Source organism: Hemicordylus capensis, chromosome 8, assembly GCF_027244095.1.
Source record: "Hemicordylus capensis ecotype Gifberg chromosome 8, rHemCap1.1.pri, whole genome shotgun sequence".
NCBI lineage: Eukaryota > Metazoa > Chordata > Lepidosauria > Squamata > Cordylidae > Hemicordylus > Hemicordylus capensis.
The window spans coordinates 26,677,372-26,697,531 of record NC_069664.1 but is presented as its reverse complement, the minus strand read 5'-3'; the positions used below and the strand labels follow the sequence as shown (position 1 = coordinate 26,697,531).

General features: G+C 46.0%; 1 protein-coding gene across 11 annotated transcripts in view; it reads left to right on the top strand.

The window, feature by feature from the left end:
* Nucleotides 1–20,160, top strand: part of GRAMD1B (GRAM domain containing 1B) — a 245,211-nt gene that overhangs the window by 191,958 nt on the left and 33,093 nt on the right. For 9 of the 11 annotated variants that reach the window (XM_053269623.1, XM_053269621.1, XM_053269629.1 and 6 more), the window contains 3 exons: nt 7,495–7,705; nt 16,344–16,364; nt 19,081–19,104. In XM_053269623.1, coding sequence (XP_053125598.1) covers nt 7,495–7,705; nt 16,344–16,364; nt 19,081–19,104 — 256 coding nt within the window. The remainder of the gene's footprint in view (nt 1–7,494; nt 7,706–16,343; nt 16,365–19,080; nt 19,105–20,160) is intronic. The other 2 variants (XM_053269625.1, XM_053269626.1) reach the window with 2 other exon arrangements.

Here is a 20,160-nt window from a genome sequence, read left to right as displayed (position 1 = left end):
TACAACTCCAAATGATGATGTGAGCTGTAGTCCAAACAACGTCTTGAGAAACATGTTTGAGAATCCAAGTTTTAAAGTGAGTTGCAGAATAAAGAATGCAGTTTTCATTGTGGCTGACCTTTGGCTGATACGCAGAATTATGCTTGCTTTTAGTAGCTCAGAATTTTCAGTGTAACACTTGTGAACTGACTAGAGCCATTTGGATGAGGCAGTATAAAAATCTAATAAACAATAATAAGAAACATTTCCTAACAGAAATTAGTCTAATAAAATGCATGCTATGCCCATTTTCTGGAACTAATATGGCAACAGCTGTGAGCTGTCTGTCTGGACCTGGGTTGCCTGTCCTCTGTAACAGAATTCTCCTATCTGACGTAGCACAGCAATAGCTACCTATAATGAAGCAGGAAGGGAGGAGGAAACTCTTAGGTCTTGGGTTTGGGTGGTGGAGGGATTCGTTATGCATGTGTGTGTTTTTCAAGCAGGAACAATATATTTTCTGCTTTTGGAATGGGGAGCAGTATTGGCAGGCTTAGAAAGGGGCCACCCTGCCTGCACCAAATTGTCGTCCCCCCCATCGACCGCCAGCTCCTGTTCACTGGTATAGAAGACACTGCGGGGTGTGTGTGTGTGTGTGTGTGTGTGGGATGGGGGAGTGTTCTTGACTCGATGCCATGTCAGTTAGACTTCATCTTCTCTCTGTCCCCATTTTAAGTCTTCAAGTTGTCTACTCATGCTATCCATAGTTTCTTTAATGCTTCCCATTCCTTTGATTTCCACTGATGATTGAAAGCCTAGGCAGATGCACCAATGTTGCTTGAAATGGCCTATCATTTTGAAATATGTGCGGCAGAAACGGGAGCCAGGAAAGTTATCTCCCATATTTTAACACTCGTAGGTAAAATCTACTCTCACGTTTTCAGAGATCCTCTGCAAAATCTTTTTACCCTGTCCCTTTTGGGAAGCATCCGCCTCTGAATCTTTAGTGTTTCAGAGGAAATTCGCTCGTCCTGGAAGCAAGTCAGTCTGCTTTGTCAGTGTGAACCTATCTTGTGCGCTGCACTGTGTTATGGTCACTCCTGTGCATGGATGCCATTGCTTACTCCATCCTCCAGTTGGAGTGAGATAATGTCCATCCATAGATGATCAAGCATATGGATTCGTGCAGGGCTTATCAAACTAGTCTCCCAGCCTACAACTCCCATTATTCTTTGACCCCACAACTCTTGGGGGGAAAAAACCTCAATTTTTATTTTAAAAAAGAGTTATGAGAACCCCAATTATATTGTTTAAAAGTAAAGTTCGCAGTTCTCATAGTGGTAGAGATTTCTGAACATGGTAGCAAGCAAAATCCTAAATTAACTTTCTCTGGTCTCTGAGGCTGGTATATCACAACTTGTCATCACTGGACTTGAAACTTCTTTACACCCTGGGGAAAGCTTTGTAAATAAGAAGGGGAACAGATCAGTCCGCATCTGCCACAGCTATCGTAGGGGGGAAACAACAACAGAGGACGTGGCACTTGGATTGGGAACAGCCACTGGTGGTTGGAAGTGCCCAGTTTTGCAAGTTGCCGGTTTTAAATTTCCAGCCAATGTTAATGTTTTAAATTTCCAGCCAATTTCCAGCCAGTGTTAAAAATCGCAGACTAAGAGGTGTGTTCTTGTTGGCCTTAATTGGCAAACAGGAAATAGGATAATTATATCTTGACTTTACAGAGCTAGTTTGTGATCAGGCTTTAAATATGGGAGACTGCATACATATGTGTGGCAAAGTGGTTATACATATACATGTGTGTGACAAAGTGGTGATTCTTTAAGTGATGCCTTTAGCATCTCTTGGGATGCAAAGTGTTAAGCGATGCTTTCTCATTCTTCCCCTTGTTACGTGGGGATTCCAAGAAGCTATGCAGAACTCTTTTTTTTTTTTTGGCCAAACTTCATCCTGGTTTTCTTTCAGATTGAATTCTGCAGCTGGCTGTTCATTTCCTGTTCTGAATGGGAAGAATCTTGTAGTATATATCCCTTTTAGATACTGCAATCTCATAGGAGCTTTCTGCAGCTTTGTAGGGCTTTGGATTTCTGCCTGAATATATTGCTATCCTTTTTTTGGTGAGAGGACTATGGATCTTTCAGTCTTCACAGCTAAGACTAAAATGTTTCAGATGCTTGACTTTAAAAAAAATGACTACAAGTGTTGGGAAAGATAGCAGCAGTATTCTTCAGGGAGGCATCTGGAGGAGCATAGGAAGCTGCCAGATACTGAGTCAGATCATCGGTCTATCTAGCTCACTATTGTCTGCACAGACTGGCAGCAGCTTCTCCAAAGTTGCAGGCAGGAATCTCTCTCAGCCCTGTCTTGGAGATGCTGCCAGGGAGGGAACTTGGAATGTTCTGCTCTTCCCAGAGGGGCTGCATCCCCTGAGGGGGAATATCTTACAGTACTCACATGTGGTCTCCCATTCATATGCAACCAGGGCAGACCCTGCTTAGCTAAGAGGACAAGTCATGCTTGCTAACATAAGACCAGCTCTCCTCTGCTTAGAGAGGAGAGCTGGTCTTGGAGGTGTGGTTCTGGTAAATGTAGCTGTTTCCCCTATGTGTGTCTATGTATCCATGGCAAGCATCCCATCCCATATTTACTTCATTTAGCCTCTGTTTCAGAGGACTTGCAATAGGGCTGTGTGCTGATTTGTGCTTAAAATGCACATGCACCCCACAAACAAATTTTGTGCGAAGCAGTGGAGTGCTTCCATCCATGTTAAGTATGCACATTTACACGGTCTCATTGGTCTTACTTTATCCCATTACTCTTGGTTACCGGAAAGGGCAAGGAGGCATGAAACCCTGCCCCACAAGGAATGTATCTTGCCTAGCTTCCGAGATTTCACTGGTGTCCCCCACCCCCATACTTTCAAGCCTGTTTTTGCGGTTATAAGGAGTGGAAGTGTCCATCCTCTCTTAAAATTATGAAAACTGAAATTCTCAGGAAGCGGAATTCTTTGCTCCCCCCCCCATGTGGAAGAGTACACAGATCCCATCTCATATCCTTGTCCCAACTTTATCGAATTAATTAGATGCCATTATTGTATGGATGGACTTCAGTGGAGTTTTCCGTTCCATCCCTATGGTATATTACATAGTGTAGGATATCCTCAAAAACTCTGCAGAATGTCTTTGATCATAGAGTTCCCAAACCACTTTTGTGCCTGTAATCATAAGCAGAACCCTGTTGGATTAGACCACGGGTCCATCAGGTCCAGTATCCTGCTTTTCACAGTGTCCAGCCAGAAGGCCATGAGCAGGGCTTGAAGGCAACAATGAATGGTTTTCAGGAGGGGCATAGCCCCTCAACCTGGAGATTCCATATAGTCATCAGGACTGGTAGCCCTGATCGTCTTTCTTGTGCTCCCTCCCTGCCAAGTTCAGAATGGTTTGGTTTTCCCCTGTCCACTTGCTCACCAGTTCATCTCATTGTCAGTCCCAGAAAGTTAAGTGCAAGTTGTACAATATTTAGTTCCCACAGAAAGGCTGCAGAGAGCAATGGTCAAACTGATGAGCTCCCTCAAGATGTCTCTGTAAAGGTCTGGAGAAATCCCTACACTGTGGGGAAGCAAGTTGATAAGGACCTTTAAAAAAACAAACATACACTCATTGTCAGTTTCACTCCCCCTGGTCTGCAGTCTTGGGGAGTGGCTGGGAAGTGACTTAATTCCTTACAAGAAGTGAGGGGGAGAATTTGTTAGTTTTGCTGCTGCTGTCTGCAGCCTTTCAACCTTGGACGTTTTTGTGCAAGAAGGCATTGCGCATCCAGCCACCAATAACGCCTTGCCACACATCAGAATCTGGAAAGATGCTGATGTGAGAGTCTGGGATAGTTGTCTGCACCTGCAGAGCTACGGTATCTGTGTAGGAACTGGAACCTGGCAGATTACTGTGGTATGGCTTATACTTTCTTATTCTGTGTACCAATAGTTGCTGACTATCAAATACTTATGGATAACATCTGGTAGAATACCGTCTTCTGATACCATATCTAATAATTTGCTAAAATGTACCATCTCCTGACATGTTGATGTGTCATCGTTGGGAGCTGTATGCCCCAGAAACAGAGTTATGGTATTTAAATATGTTCATTCAACAGTAGGGGATATGCACAGTTGGGGTTTGGGCCTTAGCTCAGTGGAAGAACATCGGCTGTGTGTGAAGGAGGCCCCAGGTTCAAGTAGGGTAGGCCAAGATCCCGCTCTGAAATTCTGGAGAGCTGCTGCCAGTCAGTGCATTATTATTTGTATACCACTTTTCAGCCAAAAAAGTTCTCAAAGTAGTTTACAAAGGAGCAAGAAGACACTTTTGAGCTTGTCAACAGTACTATGCTGGATGTTATGAGGCAGCTTCTTATCTTGAAAAAGGTCCCCACTAAATGAATGTGGGAAACAGGCCAACAGGCTCTACCTGCGCTCATCATGCCTAGAAACTTGCTTTCGTTCACAAAAGCCTCCATTGCCATAATTTCCCTACTAATCCTTGGGCTTTGAATTTGTTCTCATCAGTTGTCTTTTGTGCACCCTTCGTGTTGTGTCTGCAGCAACTTCTCCAGACTGCTCAGAGGGGGTCATCGGGGGTTCTGAATGGTCTCTGGCCAGGACATCTCATAAAGCATTATTATAATTTTTTTTTTCCAAAGTGGGTCAAGCTGTTTTGTCATTTCAAGCGTGGATTCCTGGTTCTTTTGCAAGCCCTGGTTACTATGGGAACAACAGAAGGCATTTGTTATGGCTGTTCTTGGGCCAGATTCAAAACTCTGGGATTGAACAGGAACAGCAAAGGTTTTGAAAGATGGTGGGGTGGGGTGCGGTGGGGGGGGGAGAGAGCTGTTGAGAAGAAGGCGAGAAGGAAGCATGAATTAGCACATGTGCCCTGATCTGTGTGTTGCTCTTGTCCTCTTCTGTTGTTGAGCAGAAAAATGAGATCATCTTGAGATTCACATGTCGCAAGCTGCCGTGAAATTCTCCTTGTGAGGGTTGGGGTACTGGATCACTTGACAGTGGGCCATGAATTTCTGGGCTGCTTCCACAGTTTCGAGGCTTGCCCCCTCTCCCAGAAATGAGAGAAGCCTCATTGCTCAGGTTCCTGCTCTTAGTAATGTAAATAAGTGCAGTATTTCCTCCCAAAGGGGAGGAAATACAGGGCAGTTGTGCTGGGCCTGGAGTCTCCCCACTTGCACCCCACCTCGAAATCTCCCCCCAGAGGTCTTCGTGTGATTGTTTTTTGTTTTTGTTTTAAAAGCCATGTAGAAACTCAGCCTTCAGCCATGCACAGTTACTGCTGACTCTCTTAGCAGCCCAGAGGCAGATAACACAGACTGCTGTTACAATACTTGTAATCTCTTAGGGAATGGGCAGCCGCACCTGAGAGAGCCCACTAGAGGTGCCGTTTAGGGACTGAGAGGAACAGGGATGGTTCTCTCCCCCTGGGTTTCAAACCAGATGTCATTAATTATTGGGGGAGATCCCGGCAGTTCTGCGGTAGATTTAAAAAGAGTAACCACAATAATTGCTTTAAAAATACAAATAAAATCTAATCTAAGGATATGTATTTAAAAATACACATTGCTTTATTTTACAATTAAATCTTGATCTGTCCAGGAGGTCGTCTTTGGAACTTGCTGTGAACCTCATGGCCTCCCTGCTGAACTGTCTCCCCTCCCCACTCCTCACTAAAACTTGAGCCATTTTTGGAAGGGCGGTATATAAATCGAATTAATAAATAAATGCTTGATAAGGTGTCTTGACGCCCATGCTGGTTCCTCAGAGCCATGGTAATTTTCCCCAGTAGCCAACCTTCCCACTTCACAAGACGAGGTATCATGTGACCTCAGCTGTGGTTAGCAGGGTATTATGCATAAAGTGGGCAGGGTTGTGCCAATGCAGTGGCAATGATCGACCCTACAGCAGATCATGTGTTGACCTGGAAGCCAGCACAGAGTTCTGGTTAAAGCACTGGAACATGCTCCACCCTGAAAGCCTATGTCTGGTGCTGTGCAGCTTGCTCTTTCTCAGTTGCTACTTCACAGGAAAAAATCACACAAGGGGATGTTTGTAATCTGTGTCAAAGTAGGGTCGGAAAGAAATCTAATTCTGTAGAACCTGAAGAAGCAGCAACACTCGCATTCTGTGTAACATGTGATGGACTGGTTCGCTCACGTATGCGTCACTTGATTAATTTACATTTGCTTATTGGCAACTGAGCCTGTGGACCAAATGCACTGTGTGGAAGAGTTCTGTCTGTGGTGCGATACCTGCCATGGTCCATTCACGCATGCAGGCCACCATTTGGTTGGTGCAGTCCTTGTGCAAGGAGCGGATGTGTGGAGAACCACCACAGACATGGGATAAAGTAGAAGATGCATCTCAAAAAGAAATACAGTCGTCCCTGGCCTGCTGTGGGTTTCCCAATCGGGGTTTTGAGTATCTGAGACCAAGGAATTGTGGCAGGTCTTGCCAACTCCCCCCCCCCCACAATTTTTGGTCCCCCCCATGATTTTCAGGAGTTGGGAGTCATTTCTGGGGGTCTCCTCCACTCTTCTTACTGACTCCTGGTGATTCGGGGTTCCTCCCCAACTTTTACTGCATTTTTTGTTCTTTTTGTGACTGCAATTCCCGTTTGCTTCACTTTGATTTCAATGGCTTGTCTACCACAAATTCACCAACTGTGAGGTTTTCAAAGAACGGAACCCTCGCAGTTGGAGAGGGATGACGATATGCAAAGGATGTCTCAGTTGCTTCTTAGGCCTTAATTTGACTGGATAGTTTTCAAATACGTATCTCAGGAATCCGGTGATGGATAGAGTGGGAGCTGTGATGATGTTAGTTGTGTGTGGGTTTTTTAAAAAAGTCTTTGAAAATAAACAAACATCTAATCAGCCTAAACTGAAGTAAATAACTGCAAAATGTCACAAAAAGGGGTCCATAAAATGTTATACTGAATATAGTGTTGCAAGTTCTTATCCATAACTGCCACTTGGCCAAATTTAGATGTGCAAACCACAGACCTTCTTACACAAGCCTGAATAAATGTAGCCTTGCCAACTGTAAACGGAAGTCATCATTATATAGACTATTGCTGAGTTGTGTTTTAGGTTTACACACTGCAAAAATAATTAAATGCTGGAAGCATTTTAACCTACCAGTCTTTTCCAGCAGCATTAAATTAAGATGGATTTTTAATATGAATCAATCTGCAGTGATCCAACAGCTCCAATCTCCCCACCCCACCACCATTTAGGTCATGCACCCTGCTTTAGGAAACTCCCATCTTGGGGAATGATACAAAAGATTATGGCCACTCTTGTTCAGGAAGCTGAACGAAGGAAATCCATTTGCTCCTATTTTAGTCCCCAGGTGGTCCATCGTGGGCTCCAAGTTATAGCTATACTTTGCTATGTTCCTGTGATGGTTACTAACTCTGTGCTCTCTTTGTTCCTCCCCCTCAGCACTGCCAGTAACTCGAACCGCAGCACTCCTGCTTGCTCCCCTATCCTGCGCAAACGCTCTCGGTCTCCAACGCCACAGGACCCTCAAGGAGACGCCATGGTGGAGAAAGGCTCAGACCATTCTTCAGACAAATCCCCGTCCACTCCAGAGCAAGGTGTGCAGCGTAGCTGTTCCTCCCAGTCAGGTCGTAGTGGGGCCAAGAACTCCAAGGTGAGTCCATTCACTTGTAGCTTGAGATCAGTTTATGGGCAACTGTATTCTTTATTATCTGCTTGAAGATATTGGTTGATAATCTGTTTGCTTGCCTGCCTGTAGTGGCTTCCCTACTATGGAATTACATCCCTTCCTCTTCCCATGCACACAGACACAACAGAAATCAGTGGCCCTGCCCAACCATTAATGGTTCCCATGGACTAATATTTTTAGTTGTCCAGGTTCTCTTTCCCTGGCGTCTATGCTGGTTCCAGGAAACTGGATATTGGAACCGCATTGGTTTCTTAACTAGGCAGCACAGATGTCCTTTACAGAGTTCCCTCTAACAGGGATTCCCAGATGGTGTTGATTACAACACCCTAAGCAAAGGCTATTGCAGCTGGCGATGCTGGGAGTTGTAGTCAACAACATCTGGGAATCTCTGTTAGAGGGAACACTGGAACTGAACCACTTATTTGAAGGAGGCAAAGGAAGGCATGGTGGGTTAGACTCAACGGGTCTCTCCGGTGCCTTATGTGTTCCCTGTGCAATGTAATTAAGTTCCTTGAGAGAGAGGTCATTTTGAAATTAATGCATTGAAGGCAGAACATCTGAAAACCACTGTCTTTGTGTCTATGGAGGTCATCAGGTTTCCACCCAGAGATCGCGGTGTGGCCAGGAAGTAAAGGTTGCACTGCTGTTCTCTAGCCCAGGCCTGCTCAACTTAGGGCCCCCGTTGCTGTGTTTGGACTACAGCTCCCATAATCCCCAGACACAGTAGCCAATAGACAGGGATTATGGGAGTTGTAGGCCAACATCTGCAGGAGGGCCAAAGTTGAGCAGCCCTGCTCTAGTCCTTTGGGCAGTGTGGTAGTGTAGCCCACAGCCTGGTCCTCTGAGCCCGTCTGGCATGCCAGGCTTGCTTTTCATGGCTCAGTAGACATATGACAAGCGGGTTTGGAATTGTTTGGCCCCCCCACTTTGCATAAGAAGCTCACTTTCTTTTACCAAAGACAAATAGTCAGAAGTGGTGGGGTTTATTAGACTTGGTCGGAGATGGCTATTGCTCCTTTGAGCGCATGTATAATATAAGCAGTGTGTGAGAGGAGAATTGTAATGTATTTTACTGTTCCAGCTGTTAAGGCATGTGGGTTTTTTGTCGCTGCTTAAGTTTTAATCATTTCTGTTTCTTTATTGCTTCAGTCATTGGGGCTTTATAGAATCGAGGTCTGTGTGCCATGATTGAGCAGAGCAGGATATTGCAGCAGGTAGATGAAGCTTCCGTCTGGAAAAATGCCTGACGGGATTTAACTGGCCAAAATGAAGTGTTTCGCAAGGGGCTAGACAGTGACTTGTTCCAGTGCTGGGCTGCTTGAAACAAGCTGGTAGGTTGTGGGTAGCAGAGTCATTGTCAGTCTGGCAAAAACACACCTTGTTCTGTTGTCTAGGATGCTGCTGTTGGCAGGCTCGGTAGAGAATCATGGATTCAGGAAGCCACAAATTTCTCTTTCCTCTAAACAGAGAGCCCTCCAGGTGAAGCAGAACACTTATTTGACTCTAGAAGCTGATGTGTCTGGTTGGTAAGGAGGGGATGCAGGATCTAATCTGGCAGAGAAGGAAACGTTCCATTTGCTGAAGCCAGGAGTTCTCAAACTTGGGCCCCCAGATGTTGGACTACAGCTCCCACCATTGGCCAAAGGCAATTGGGGGATGGCCACAAAGGCCACCATGGCTGGGGATGATGGGAGCTGTAGTCCAACAACAACAACAACAACAACATCTGGGCCTAGGATATAGTATTTCCTCTTCTGTTTTGAGTTTTCTTCTCCTGAATTGTAAGTTTAATTTCATTTTTTCTCTTTCCTGCATGCTTTTTCTATGTCTTGGTTTTGGGCTTTTTTAGTCACACAAGCGCCTCTCCAAAGTAAGCCTTCTTTCTACTTGGCTTCTGGTTCTCGGAAACCTTCCGTGTGCTATTGTGAATTTACCCCTCCTGTAATGAAACATTCTTTCAGTATATCTGTGGGAATGTTGGTGACTGCTTCCTTCTCCTTCCTATGTCCAAATGCTTTTGAGCTGTGCAGCTGGGTTTTCCTTGATGTCTCTGGCCGTGTGTGAACACTCTTGCATAGGTCTAAGTAAGAACCCTTTCACCTGCTGTCTTTGCTCTATTGTGACACCCACTGGCAGCAAAGGATGGGTTACAGCCTCTGTTCTGCAACCAGCTGAACATCTGTCAACAGGTCCTTGGGAAACTTGAAGGGATCATGGGATCCCCTTGGCAGGACATTTGAACTGACCTGGCAGCTGTGTTTTGTCTGTGTGTGTGTTTTTGCACATGCTGGGTCATTGTTCCCCATCCTACCACATTTGGCATAAATATTCACGATGCAGTGACCTCAAAGGAACCCAACTCTTGTCCTCTCTAAGCTCCATCCAGACTGGTGACTTCCCCTAAAGAATCTTGGTAATTCATGGGCTCTGCAGGAAAGGCAATGGAGTCCCAGTGTCTGCTTTCTGTAGGAACTCATGCCTGTTTTCTTTGGGGACGATAGGCCTGACTTGTTGGTATATGCATGTGGAAGGAAGGTTGTATTGTTGAATCCATTCTAATATCCCAGCCTTTTCCAGTTGTAAGCCTTTGCTCACACACTCACTCAGCCATTGACCCTCATTATGTGCAGGAGCAGATATGTATACTTTCCTCCTCTATGCACACATTAAGTAATGTGCAGTGTGAGGGTTTTGCATGTACTGTAATACTTAGGTTTGACATGTGCTTTTTCTGAAAAGGAAGGGAGAATCTCACGAAACTGGCCAGTGTGCATTCAAGTGAATGCACCATGATAACACTTCACAGTTAAGCTTATGTACGTGATGGAGGTGTGTGATCTTCCACCATGCAATTCTGTGTAGCCTGGGATGATCTTTTGGAAGGAATGACTGATACTATTGCAGTGTTTAAAAGAAATGACTGGTGCTTGGGTACTTCTCATCTGGTTGGCCACTTCGGGAAGCAGGATGCTGGACTTGAAGGGCCTTTGGTCTTGTATAGCAGAGTTTCTATGTTGTTCTAAGGAACTGAGGCAGGAGGGAGAGAAGTCCTTATGCCCAGTTTTGCCTTTCTCCTAATAACCTGGAAGCACAGAACAGTGAGCTCTGATCCTGGAAGAACGCCTGGTTGATATCGGTTAGGTGCAGCTAGAGCAAGCTGAGGTCACAGTCGGCCTGCTGGGATGACAGCCTCCCTTCTTCTCCTTTTAGAACCAGGCTGCCCTGTCCAGAATCGATTTATGTGTAGGCAGATTTGCTATCTCTCAGCCAGACAGAGGCTCCTGTACCTCTGTCAGCCACATGGCAGAGAAATTGAACATGTGTGGGTCCACCAGTATAATACAGCTGCTGTATTGCTGTCTGCACCTTTTACCTATAATATGCTTCAGTGCAGAGCTCTGCCTGACTCAGTGGGTCTGTAGTCCATAAATTTGTGGCCAGGAATCTGCAGTGGATTCAAGCAGTGGAGAAGAGCCTGAGTCTGTCAAGACGTAAGTGCTGAAAAACAACAAAAGGATGGTGCTGTTTGACGCTTCTGCCCCTTTCCTTTGCACCCCATAATTGTTCTGTTCTTCCAAATACAAGAGCTTATGATCAGTGAGATGAGGCAACTTTGAGCCCATGGGTTTTGGCTTGTTGGCTGCTGCCTTACCTGCTTTGTGTCCTTTTCTTCCCTTTTTCGTGTGCTGTCATAACACAGTTTTGCCGTTGGAGGGAGCTCCCTCACTAGCTGGTTTTCAAATGTGCATCATTCAGGGCCTTTCCCACATAGGGCTTTTAGCTCACATCTCTTCCTGAATCGAGGGCCTGCGTTCACATATCAGCCAGATTTACCCCAAAGTCCCTGCGAGCTATCGGGGAGCACTTCACACACGATTCGGGGTTTTTATGGTGCGTTAGCGTAGCTGAATTTATATCCAGGGTAAAAAATAATATTTTTTTGGCATCATTTTTTGGCTCAACTCGCAGTAGCGCCTTGCAGTAAACCCTGTTGTGTGAAAAACACCCAGGCAGAATAGACCCTGGCTTGATTTCCTCACAAGCCCAGGGTACTTGGTTTTTCCTACATGCGTGTAGGAAAGGTGCTTTGAGAGGCAACTCCAAGGAAGCCCTTTGGTGGGGGAGCTGAATTCATTTGATACTTCTTGGTTATCAAAGCATGCACCTCAGGAAGCAGATGACGTCCTCCCACTGGCTTGCAAGTCAGATAGGCACAGATGCAGCCGTTACTGCTTTCCTCTCAAAGCAGAGGGTAGCCTTGTTTGTCCTTGACTAAGGAAAGCTTTAACACTCTGCTTGAACCATAGAGAGACCCTTCTGCTTCCTAAGTAGAATCTGAAGGATGATGCCGAATAGTGGAGAGTGAGTGGAGGTCGTTTATATTTGGGAGTTGGGCAGAGGGAAGACTATTGAGAAACTACCCCTGCCTCAAAATATTCTGCACAATTAAGTTGCCAAGATAGGATTTGCATCCCCGTGGTGCTGTCCAAGGCCTCGTTGCTTCATCTATCTATCTATCTATCTATCTATCTATCTATCTATCTATCTATCTATCTATCTATTTTATACCGCCTTTCATTAAAACAATCTCAAGGCAGTTTACAAAACATTTAAAACAAAATAAGACTCTAAAAGTTACACAATAAAAATATTACATTGGAATATAAAAATACAAATCTAACTAAAAGTTTAAAAAAGCATACCCACACCAATTGTGGGCCAAGTGAGCCCACAGAGTTTTCAGCCTATGGATTGTTGTCTGTCATCTTCTGCCCTTGCAAGAACTCTCAGCGCCATCGGTCCAGCTTCCTTGGGCTGCCACTCCTTTGTGAATCTAGATTGTGGGCTGAGGTGCCAACAAGTGCCCAAAGCAGCCGGAAAAGGTATGACAGCAGGGCAAGGGGGAAGGTTAGTGTAGCAGGTCTGAGTTAACCCCCGAGCTGTCTGGTGACCAACAAGGTCCCACCAGAAAGCAGAGCCCCCATTGGCTGAGAAAACAATCCACAATCTACTTTCCCCGGCCTGTGTGCTCATAGGAACATAGGCAGCTGCCATATACCAAGTCAGACCTTTGGTCTATCTAGTTCAGTATTGTCTACCCAGACTGGCTGCGGCTTCTCCAAGGCTGCAGGCATGAATCTCTCTCAGCCCTATCTTGGAGATGCTGCCAGAGAGGGAACTTGGAACCTAGATGCTCTTCCCAGAGCGGCTCCATCCCCCAAGGGGAATATTTTGTAGTGCTCACACATGTAGTCTCCCATTCAAATGCACCCAGGGTGGACCCTGCTTAGCTAAGGGGACAAGTCATGCTTGCTACCACCAGACCAGCTCTCCTCAGAAGCATTGCCATGATTTTTGTGCAGCTGTGCAAGGTTTGTAATTGAGTCAATTAGTCTTAGTTAATTTAATAAGGGCTGCTTTACCTTACTTAACCCACAGCAAGATCCTCTGTAGGTGCACTTTGCCTGTGGTGTGCTGTCAAAAGACTCTGCAACAGACTATTAATCTCTACAATTGCCCCAGAGAGGGCTGCTGTTTTCGTGTTTTGAAGCCAGGACCGAGAAACGGCAACATAGCTAAGTTGCTAGAATTTGAACACAGGCTTCCCAACTCGAAGATACCTGTTGGGCCCAAAGCTGGCCCTCATCGCAGTGACTTCCAGGACAACTGGGCTTGGAACCCTGATGGGAGTGCCCAAGGTTGCCTACCCCAGTCTAAAGGGAAGCATTCTAGCTTAACCATGGTGGAGTTCTCTTCCAGTTTGAGTGAGCTACGAGGGCAAGACCAAAGAGAGCTCAAGTGTCCACACTAAGCAGGTGAACCAGGACTAAGAACAAGGCATGTTGTGGCTAAACATTTGCAATACTTGAGAATATTTCAGAGGTTAAGTCAGGGGCATTACCCTGGATTTGGCAGTGCCTGTCCACATAGTCTACCAGCATGTTTAGCACACCCTGGGGCTATTCTCATGATCAACAAAAATCAGGCAGGCGGGCCCAGTGGCTTACAAGCAGGTAACCCACTCAAGTAGCCCTCCCTAAAGCCCAGGTTTGCAGAGTGAGCAAACCCAGGCTTTCTGATTGTGAGTAGCCGCAGCGCAGCTCCATGCCGTGGCTACTCATAAGGAGACCCCCAGAGTGGAAGCGAAAATCCGCCTCCTGGCTCCAGGGGTCTCGCCAGCATGCCCTGCGCACTCGCTCAGGGCATGCTGGAGCTTGCGGGGACCAATCAGCCCCCGCTCCCCCCAGCCCCCACCGGCTCCGTCACGGAGCCTGCAATCGTGTGGGCGGCCAATCTGGCTGCCCAGGGCTCCTGCCGCGATCATCTGCAGGGAGAGCGGGCTTAGCCCTCTCTCCCTGCGGTATCGACAAAAGCGGGTCTCACTGATCGCGAGAATCTCTCTTCCATAGTAAAGTACTTCCATCAGACAATGCAGATGTGAAGTACTTTGCTGAGTTTGAGAATAAAGATGTGTAAACAACCCTTGTTTGTCACACTGAGTGGGGAACTCAGCATCCTGCCTCCACCCCACCCTACGCGTACTGGGGAGGGCAGTCTTCGCTTTGTTGCACTCTCTCATATGCCCCCTTAAGAGCTGAAGCAAGTTAGTGGATAGGATATCCCTGTGTCACTGAGCACGTGACATACCTTCAGATCATACACTACAGTCCTAGCCAATTGGAGCGGATCTTTCATCAACATTAGCAAAGGCCGAGAGGATGCCATTGAGAGATGCAGAACTGTGTGCAGTGGCATAGTTAGCATTTCCCCCAGTGCCAGACCAGCTTCGTGCCCTTCCTGTCTGCAGTCTCTCCTCCAACTTTGTCCCTCTTGTGCAACAATCCCCCACCTTATTCCCTGTATATATGTTGCATTCTTCTTTTTTTTTTTTGTTCTAACGTTTCGTTATTTTGTTTTCCCAGTATGACAGATTAAACCTGATCAAAGTAAGAACTTCTCTCACCTCTCAATCTCTCTCTCTCTCGTTTGGTTTTCTTTTACTCCTACCTGCTGGCTCCAAACTTCTTCCTTTAGCCTGTCACCATTTCACCCTCCTTTGAAAGCGGGGTTGGGGGGACGCCCTGCTTCTTATGTAAGGCAAGAGACTGGAATCACATTAGAAAACCACATACCTGATGGGCAGGTAGAGCAGCAAGATAGGTTCTCTAGGCCTCTCTGTGTTGAAGAACATTCCCAGGAACTCTGTCCACACCTGCTTAAGTTCTTTTGGCTTTACTGTTTAGTCATTTACTATTACTTTATTATTTACTTGGCTTTACTCACGCATTCCGCTGATGCTGCCACTCTATGGACCTAAAAACAGTTGTGGACTTTTCTCCTCAGAAGGTTCCCAAAGTTGCCCTTTTCGCTGCCACTCTCCGCTCTTCAATATTCTTCTTGAGATGGACCAATAAGACACCCGCTTCAATCACTGTGTATCCTTGTGCAAACTGAAGATAGTGTAGCCTTGACCTCGGCTATTTTATTCTAGTGTGCAGATCAGTGCTCCCTCTAACAGGGGTTCCCAGATGTAGTTGACTATAACTCCCAGAATCCCCAAGCAAAAGCCACTGCATCTGGGGATTCGAGGAGTTGTAGTCAACAACATCTGGGAATCCCTGTTAGAGGGAACTCTGGTGCGGACCTCGCTCTGGTGCACCTGAAGATCACCTAAACCACGTAGGAGCAGTTTCACACAAGCAGCTTACTATGCAAGTTGGGACCCATGTGGGTTTATTTCTTGCCAGTGCCCCAGGAACCCACAGATCCGGCCAGTGGCCATATTTGTTTGCAGAGCTGAACAGTTAGGAAACTACATTATCCAGATCAAAATAGAGGGGGAACATTAGGTGCTCAGAGTTTGTCTGTAATGCTAGCAGAAGTCCAGCCTTTCTCTGAAGGTAGGTAGGGGTGTGTGTGTGTGCGTGCTCTTTCTTTGTTGAGGGGCAGCCTGGTGCAGTAGGTAGAGTCACCTGTTGCATTTTAAGATGAACATGTTCTGTGCAACTCCTTGAAAACTTTGTGCCTCCTCCCACCCTGCCCTGCCTTCCACAGCTTGAATCTGCTTACACAGATATGAGCTCTGAATATGTGTGGGAGATGGTAGGATCAGGTTTGGTGCAGAAGTTTACATTGTAAGGAACCTCTTAAGAGAAATATCCAAGAGAAATATACTTTGTGTGCATGAGAAGTTAACAAGGAAAAATGCCCTGGTTTGCACAGCAAGTCTGTTTGGACATCCAGGTTCCAACAGGCTTTCTAGCTCTGAAATGCCTGGCTTATTCCACTAGGCTTGATTTTCTCGTATGTCACACCCAAGTGTGTATGAGGTTGCTCTATTCCTCTTTATCGGTGGTTGGGATGTACTGCAACCAGATAGCTGGCTGTCATCCATGCGTCTTCCCGTTTGGCCATTTTGAGATAAATGCCTAAAATCCTCTTCTAGAACTCTTCTAATTCATTTTTGTCTCTCTCGTCACCCTCTGATCTTAGTGGTAATTACCAAACTTTGGCCTAACGCTTGTGAATTATTTTTCCTTGTACCCCCTTTGTTTCACTAATGCCCTGTACTAACTGATGATTTTTTTTCCTGTCCTTACAGAAAAGCCAGAGTTGGTACAATGTAAGTATTTCAGTTTCCTTTTTCTCTTGATGCATGAAGGGAGAGGTGAACTGGATGAACTGAGACCTTGTAGTTTTGTTGGGTGTCTACATTCTGACTTGCAGAAATGGGGCAGGGTATGTCTCGGAGCCAGCTAGAGTATTGACTTGTTAGAGTAGGTTTTTCTTAGCAGACAGGCGGACTCCAAGATCTGTCCTTTTAAGCCATAGATTTCCTTCTGAACATAAACGGCAGAGCCCTGAAACTCCTGCATTGTGACTTCAACTGCATCCTAGAAAAGAGTGGATTTTATATAGCCAGCATATCCAGAAGGGCAGAATGTGGAGTGGTATCTTTTAGGCTGGGAGAAACCCCTCTCTTTTCTGCAGATGCCCCCTTTCATTTCTACCTGGTCTGTCTTCCTTTCTTGTGCAAGGGGCCGCATTTGCTTTGTGCAATGGAACTGACTTCATATCCCACTCTGTATTTGGTAGCCTTTGTAGGTATAAGAAGGACTTCTCCATTTCATCCTCCCTCTTGTAAACTATGCATGAATGTGCCCCAAAGTATTCCATTTAGATAGGCAGGACTAAAGATACTGGCCTCTTGGTAACCTTTTGTCTTGTCTTCAAAAAGAACCATTGCTGGCCTGACAAGTGTGGGGCTTTCAGGCACTCAACTGGCCAACACTCCTTTTCCTTTTTGTAGTTCCTTTTTGCCGGGTGTGTTTCCCCAGTTGCTTTCCTAGGAGGCAGACCAATCCCACGTTAAAGAAATTCTCCCGATTAAGGCTTCTTGTCTTTGCATGTTCTCTAGCCCCGTCCCAGGGTGCCTGTCTGTCTTCTTAGGTGCAGAGAGGTGGGATGCTGGAGAGCTTTGTGTGTAGGTCTGTTCAGCTAATTACGCTTGCCACATCCTCCTCCTTTCTTCCTGAGAAATAAGAGCTAAAATGTAGCTCTCCTAATATCCTGTACTAAAGAAGAATGCCAGCTCCCCTCCACTTTTAAAGTCCGTCCTTCTTTTCCAGTATCACCAAATGGTACTTTACACACAAAATCGACAGGATTTCTGATACTCATATTCAATATTGTTTCTTTCTGAAAAACAATGTTTATCTCCCTCCTTCCCCCCTCCGTCAGAAACTAGCAGTGTTGGCAAAAGAGGGAGAATGATGCAAAAATGCTTGAGGTCCTCTGCAAGAGCAATAGTGCCAATGTAGTCTCTAGGCCAGAACAGCGGTTTCGACTCTCTGGCGTGGGGACTGCCTGAAGCTGTACCAAAGGAAGCTACTGGACTCTGAGCATTTGTTGATGCTCCATGGATACACATGTCATCATATTGGCAAGAATACTGTGCCCCAAGGCCACGAGTGCAGATGCATCTGTTGGGATAATATTGTTTGTTGAATCCTGAAAAATGTCCTCAAAGATATAAATGGGTAGCCTTTCTTGGTTATAGGGGGGGAAAAGTGTGAGGGGGTAATCCCTTAGGATGCAGTTTCTACAAAAGACTGAAACCAGAGAGGATCAGACTAGTGATTTTTGAGAGGAGTACAGTCACATTCAACAAGGCTCACACTTCCTACTCACTTGTCTTTGCCTGACAGGGAAGATGCACAGGATGTTCCTTCTCTCAGTCCAAGAGATCTTCACCCTTGGAATTACTGCCTCAGTGTAGATTTTAACTTTGATAATGCTCAGCATCTGAGGAACCCGGTTCTTATCTAATCACGGAACCCCACCTTGCTGACAGAAGACCAGTGGCACTGGAGTTCCAAGGTTGCTTTTGCATGGGAAGAGGGAAGGGGGCATTCCCCACCCACCGCAAAGAGTGTGGTTGCCTCTAGGTTGCTTGCCTTCTGCTGCAGGCTGGCAGCTTGTCTCCCTCAATGAGAACTTGTGGCACATAGCAAGTACCAGCTGACATGGGCTTCTTCAAGGCTTCTGCTTTCCCCGGCAGTCATTCTCATGACTGGTTCTGAGTAATGCTCCTTCCCTGAATGACCAACAGGAAATTACCTGCTCCACGTAGCCTCTTTGGTGGGCAAATGAATGTGGAGAGGAGAACTTCAAGCCATTTTGGAAACAAATAAAAACATAGCCAATAAGCAGCAGACAGCAATTGCACGGGAAGCATCAGGAACAGACAAGGCCAAAGAGATTGTAAATAGACTGCGGCCCCCTTCCAATATGATATGATATTTGTCTGCATAGGCATGCATTCAGGTGACCTTTTCCCCCCTTTCTTTTTTTTGGAGGCATGCAACTGAAAAGCAGTGTGGCAGACTTGGTCATCCACTTGAGATTGTTCAGGGGCAAGTCCATGACAAGGAACAATAATGAGGAATCTAATACTCTTCTGTGACTGCATGTTCACAGATCTTTCCCAATTAGGTCATGATGTTTTCCACATGTATGTATCCATAGCTATTCCAATAGCACCAAACTGGAAAGAAATATTAGGTTGGAACTGTCCCTATGAACAGATGCCAGAAACACAGAGGGAGAATGGAGTTTTTGAGTTGAAACACAATGTGTGGAGTATTTCCCAACGGCTAAAGCTGGAGATGGTCTTTCTTGTCCTAGGACTGTTTACATGACTGCCTTGCTGCATGGCCATCCGTGCTGGTCTGGGAGTTTTTTGTGTGTGACTCATTTGTGCATGTGTGTGTGTAACTTTTTGCTGTGTCCTCTTTATTTTATTCCTGTTTTCTTGTTTCTCCTCTATGTCTTTTCAGCATGAAAGACAACACATCCGGAGAGTAAGCACGGGCTGTGTACTTGTGGTTTTCTGGGGTTTTTGTTTGTTAGTTTTTCTAGCCCTCTTCACCAGGCCAAAACAGCAATGCTGCAATAAGGCTGGATCTCCGCGAACAGTGTGGGTTTCCAAATCCTGCTGTTGATGACTATATTGCCTCTTGCAGGTTTGCCCTGCTGTGTGTTGGCTGGTACTGAATGTACCAAAATACTTGACAAAACCGTAAAAGTGGAGATGAGTATGCCACACTACCAAAGGCTTCATGCTTTCTGAAGGCTGTGCATCTTTGCCACCACAAGGGCGGTTGTGTTCAGTTGTGCATCGCTCTCTTAACACACTTCAAAAGGGGAGCAAGCACTCTTGAAGCAGGCTTAGCCCCCAGGAGCAACATCTAGGCAATGGAGACAAACCAGCCCTGTTCCTGCATGTTGTCATCTTACCCAGCCTCCTGTCACCCTTCTTTAATGCTCTCTACCCTTTTCTCTTCCCGCGTCACCTATTGCCTTTCGAATGCGCAAAGATAGTTCTTTCCCACCCTTTTGTTTCCTTTCTATTCCATGATGATAGGAAGTATCTCCTGTGTTCACTCACCAGCAGGATGCCAAGGATCTGTGCATTTTGGAGATGTGTTTGATTTGCATGCAGAACTGATCACACTCCATGTTCAAACTGTGATTGTTAAGGGGGATACTTGCCTCACATAGTAGGGAACTTCCCACCTCCCTGGCTCTCCTCACTTGTCCACATGGTACTTCCCATGTGGGTCAGTGCTGATGTTCACGAGATGCCATGATGGATGATGCCATTGCCTGCTTTGATGGAATACGCAGAACTCGGAGCAGGCGTATAGCTCCAAGATGTCCAGGTGGGGGCATCAAATGGGGTAGTAGCTGGACAAGGGAGGGCCAGGGGAAAGCTACGCTTCATGCCAGTTGGCGCTGAAATGTGGCTTCATGAGCCATAAGCAGGATTTGGGCCATGGGTACTTCTAAACCCTGCATATATTGGCCTCCCAATACGTGCAGCAGGTTTCCTTGGCCAGTATAAAAGACTGGCCAAG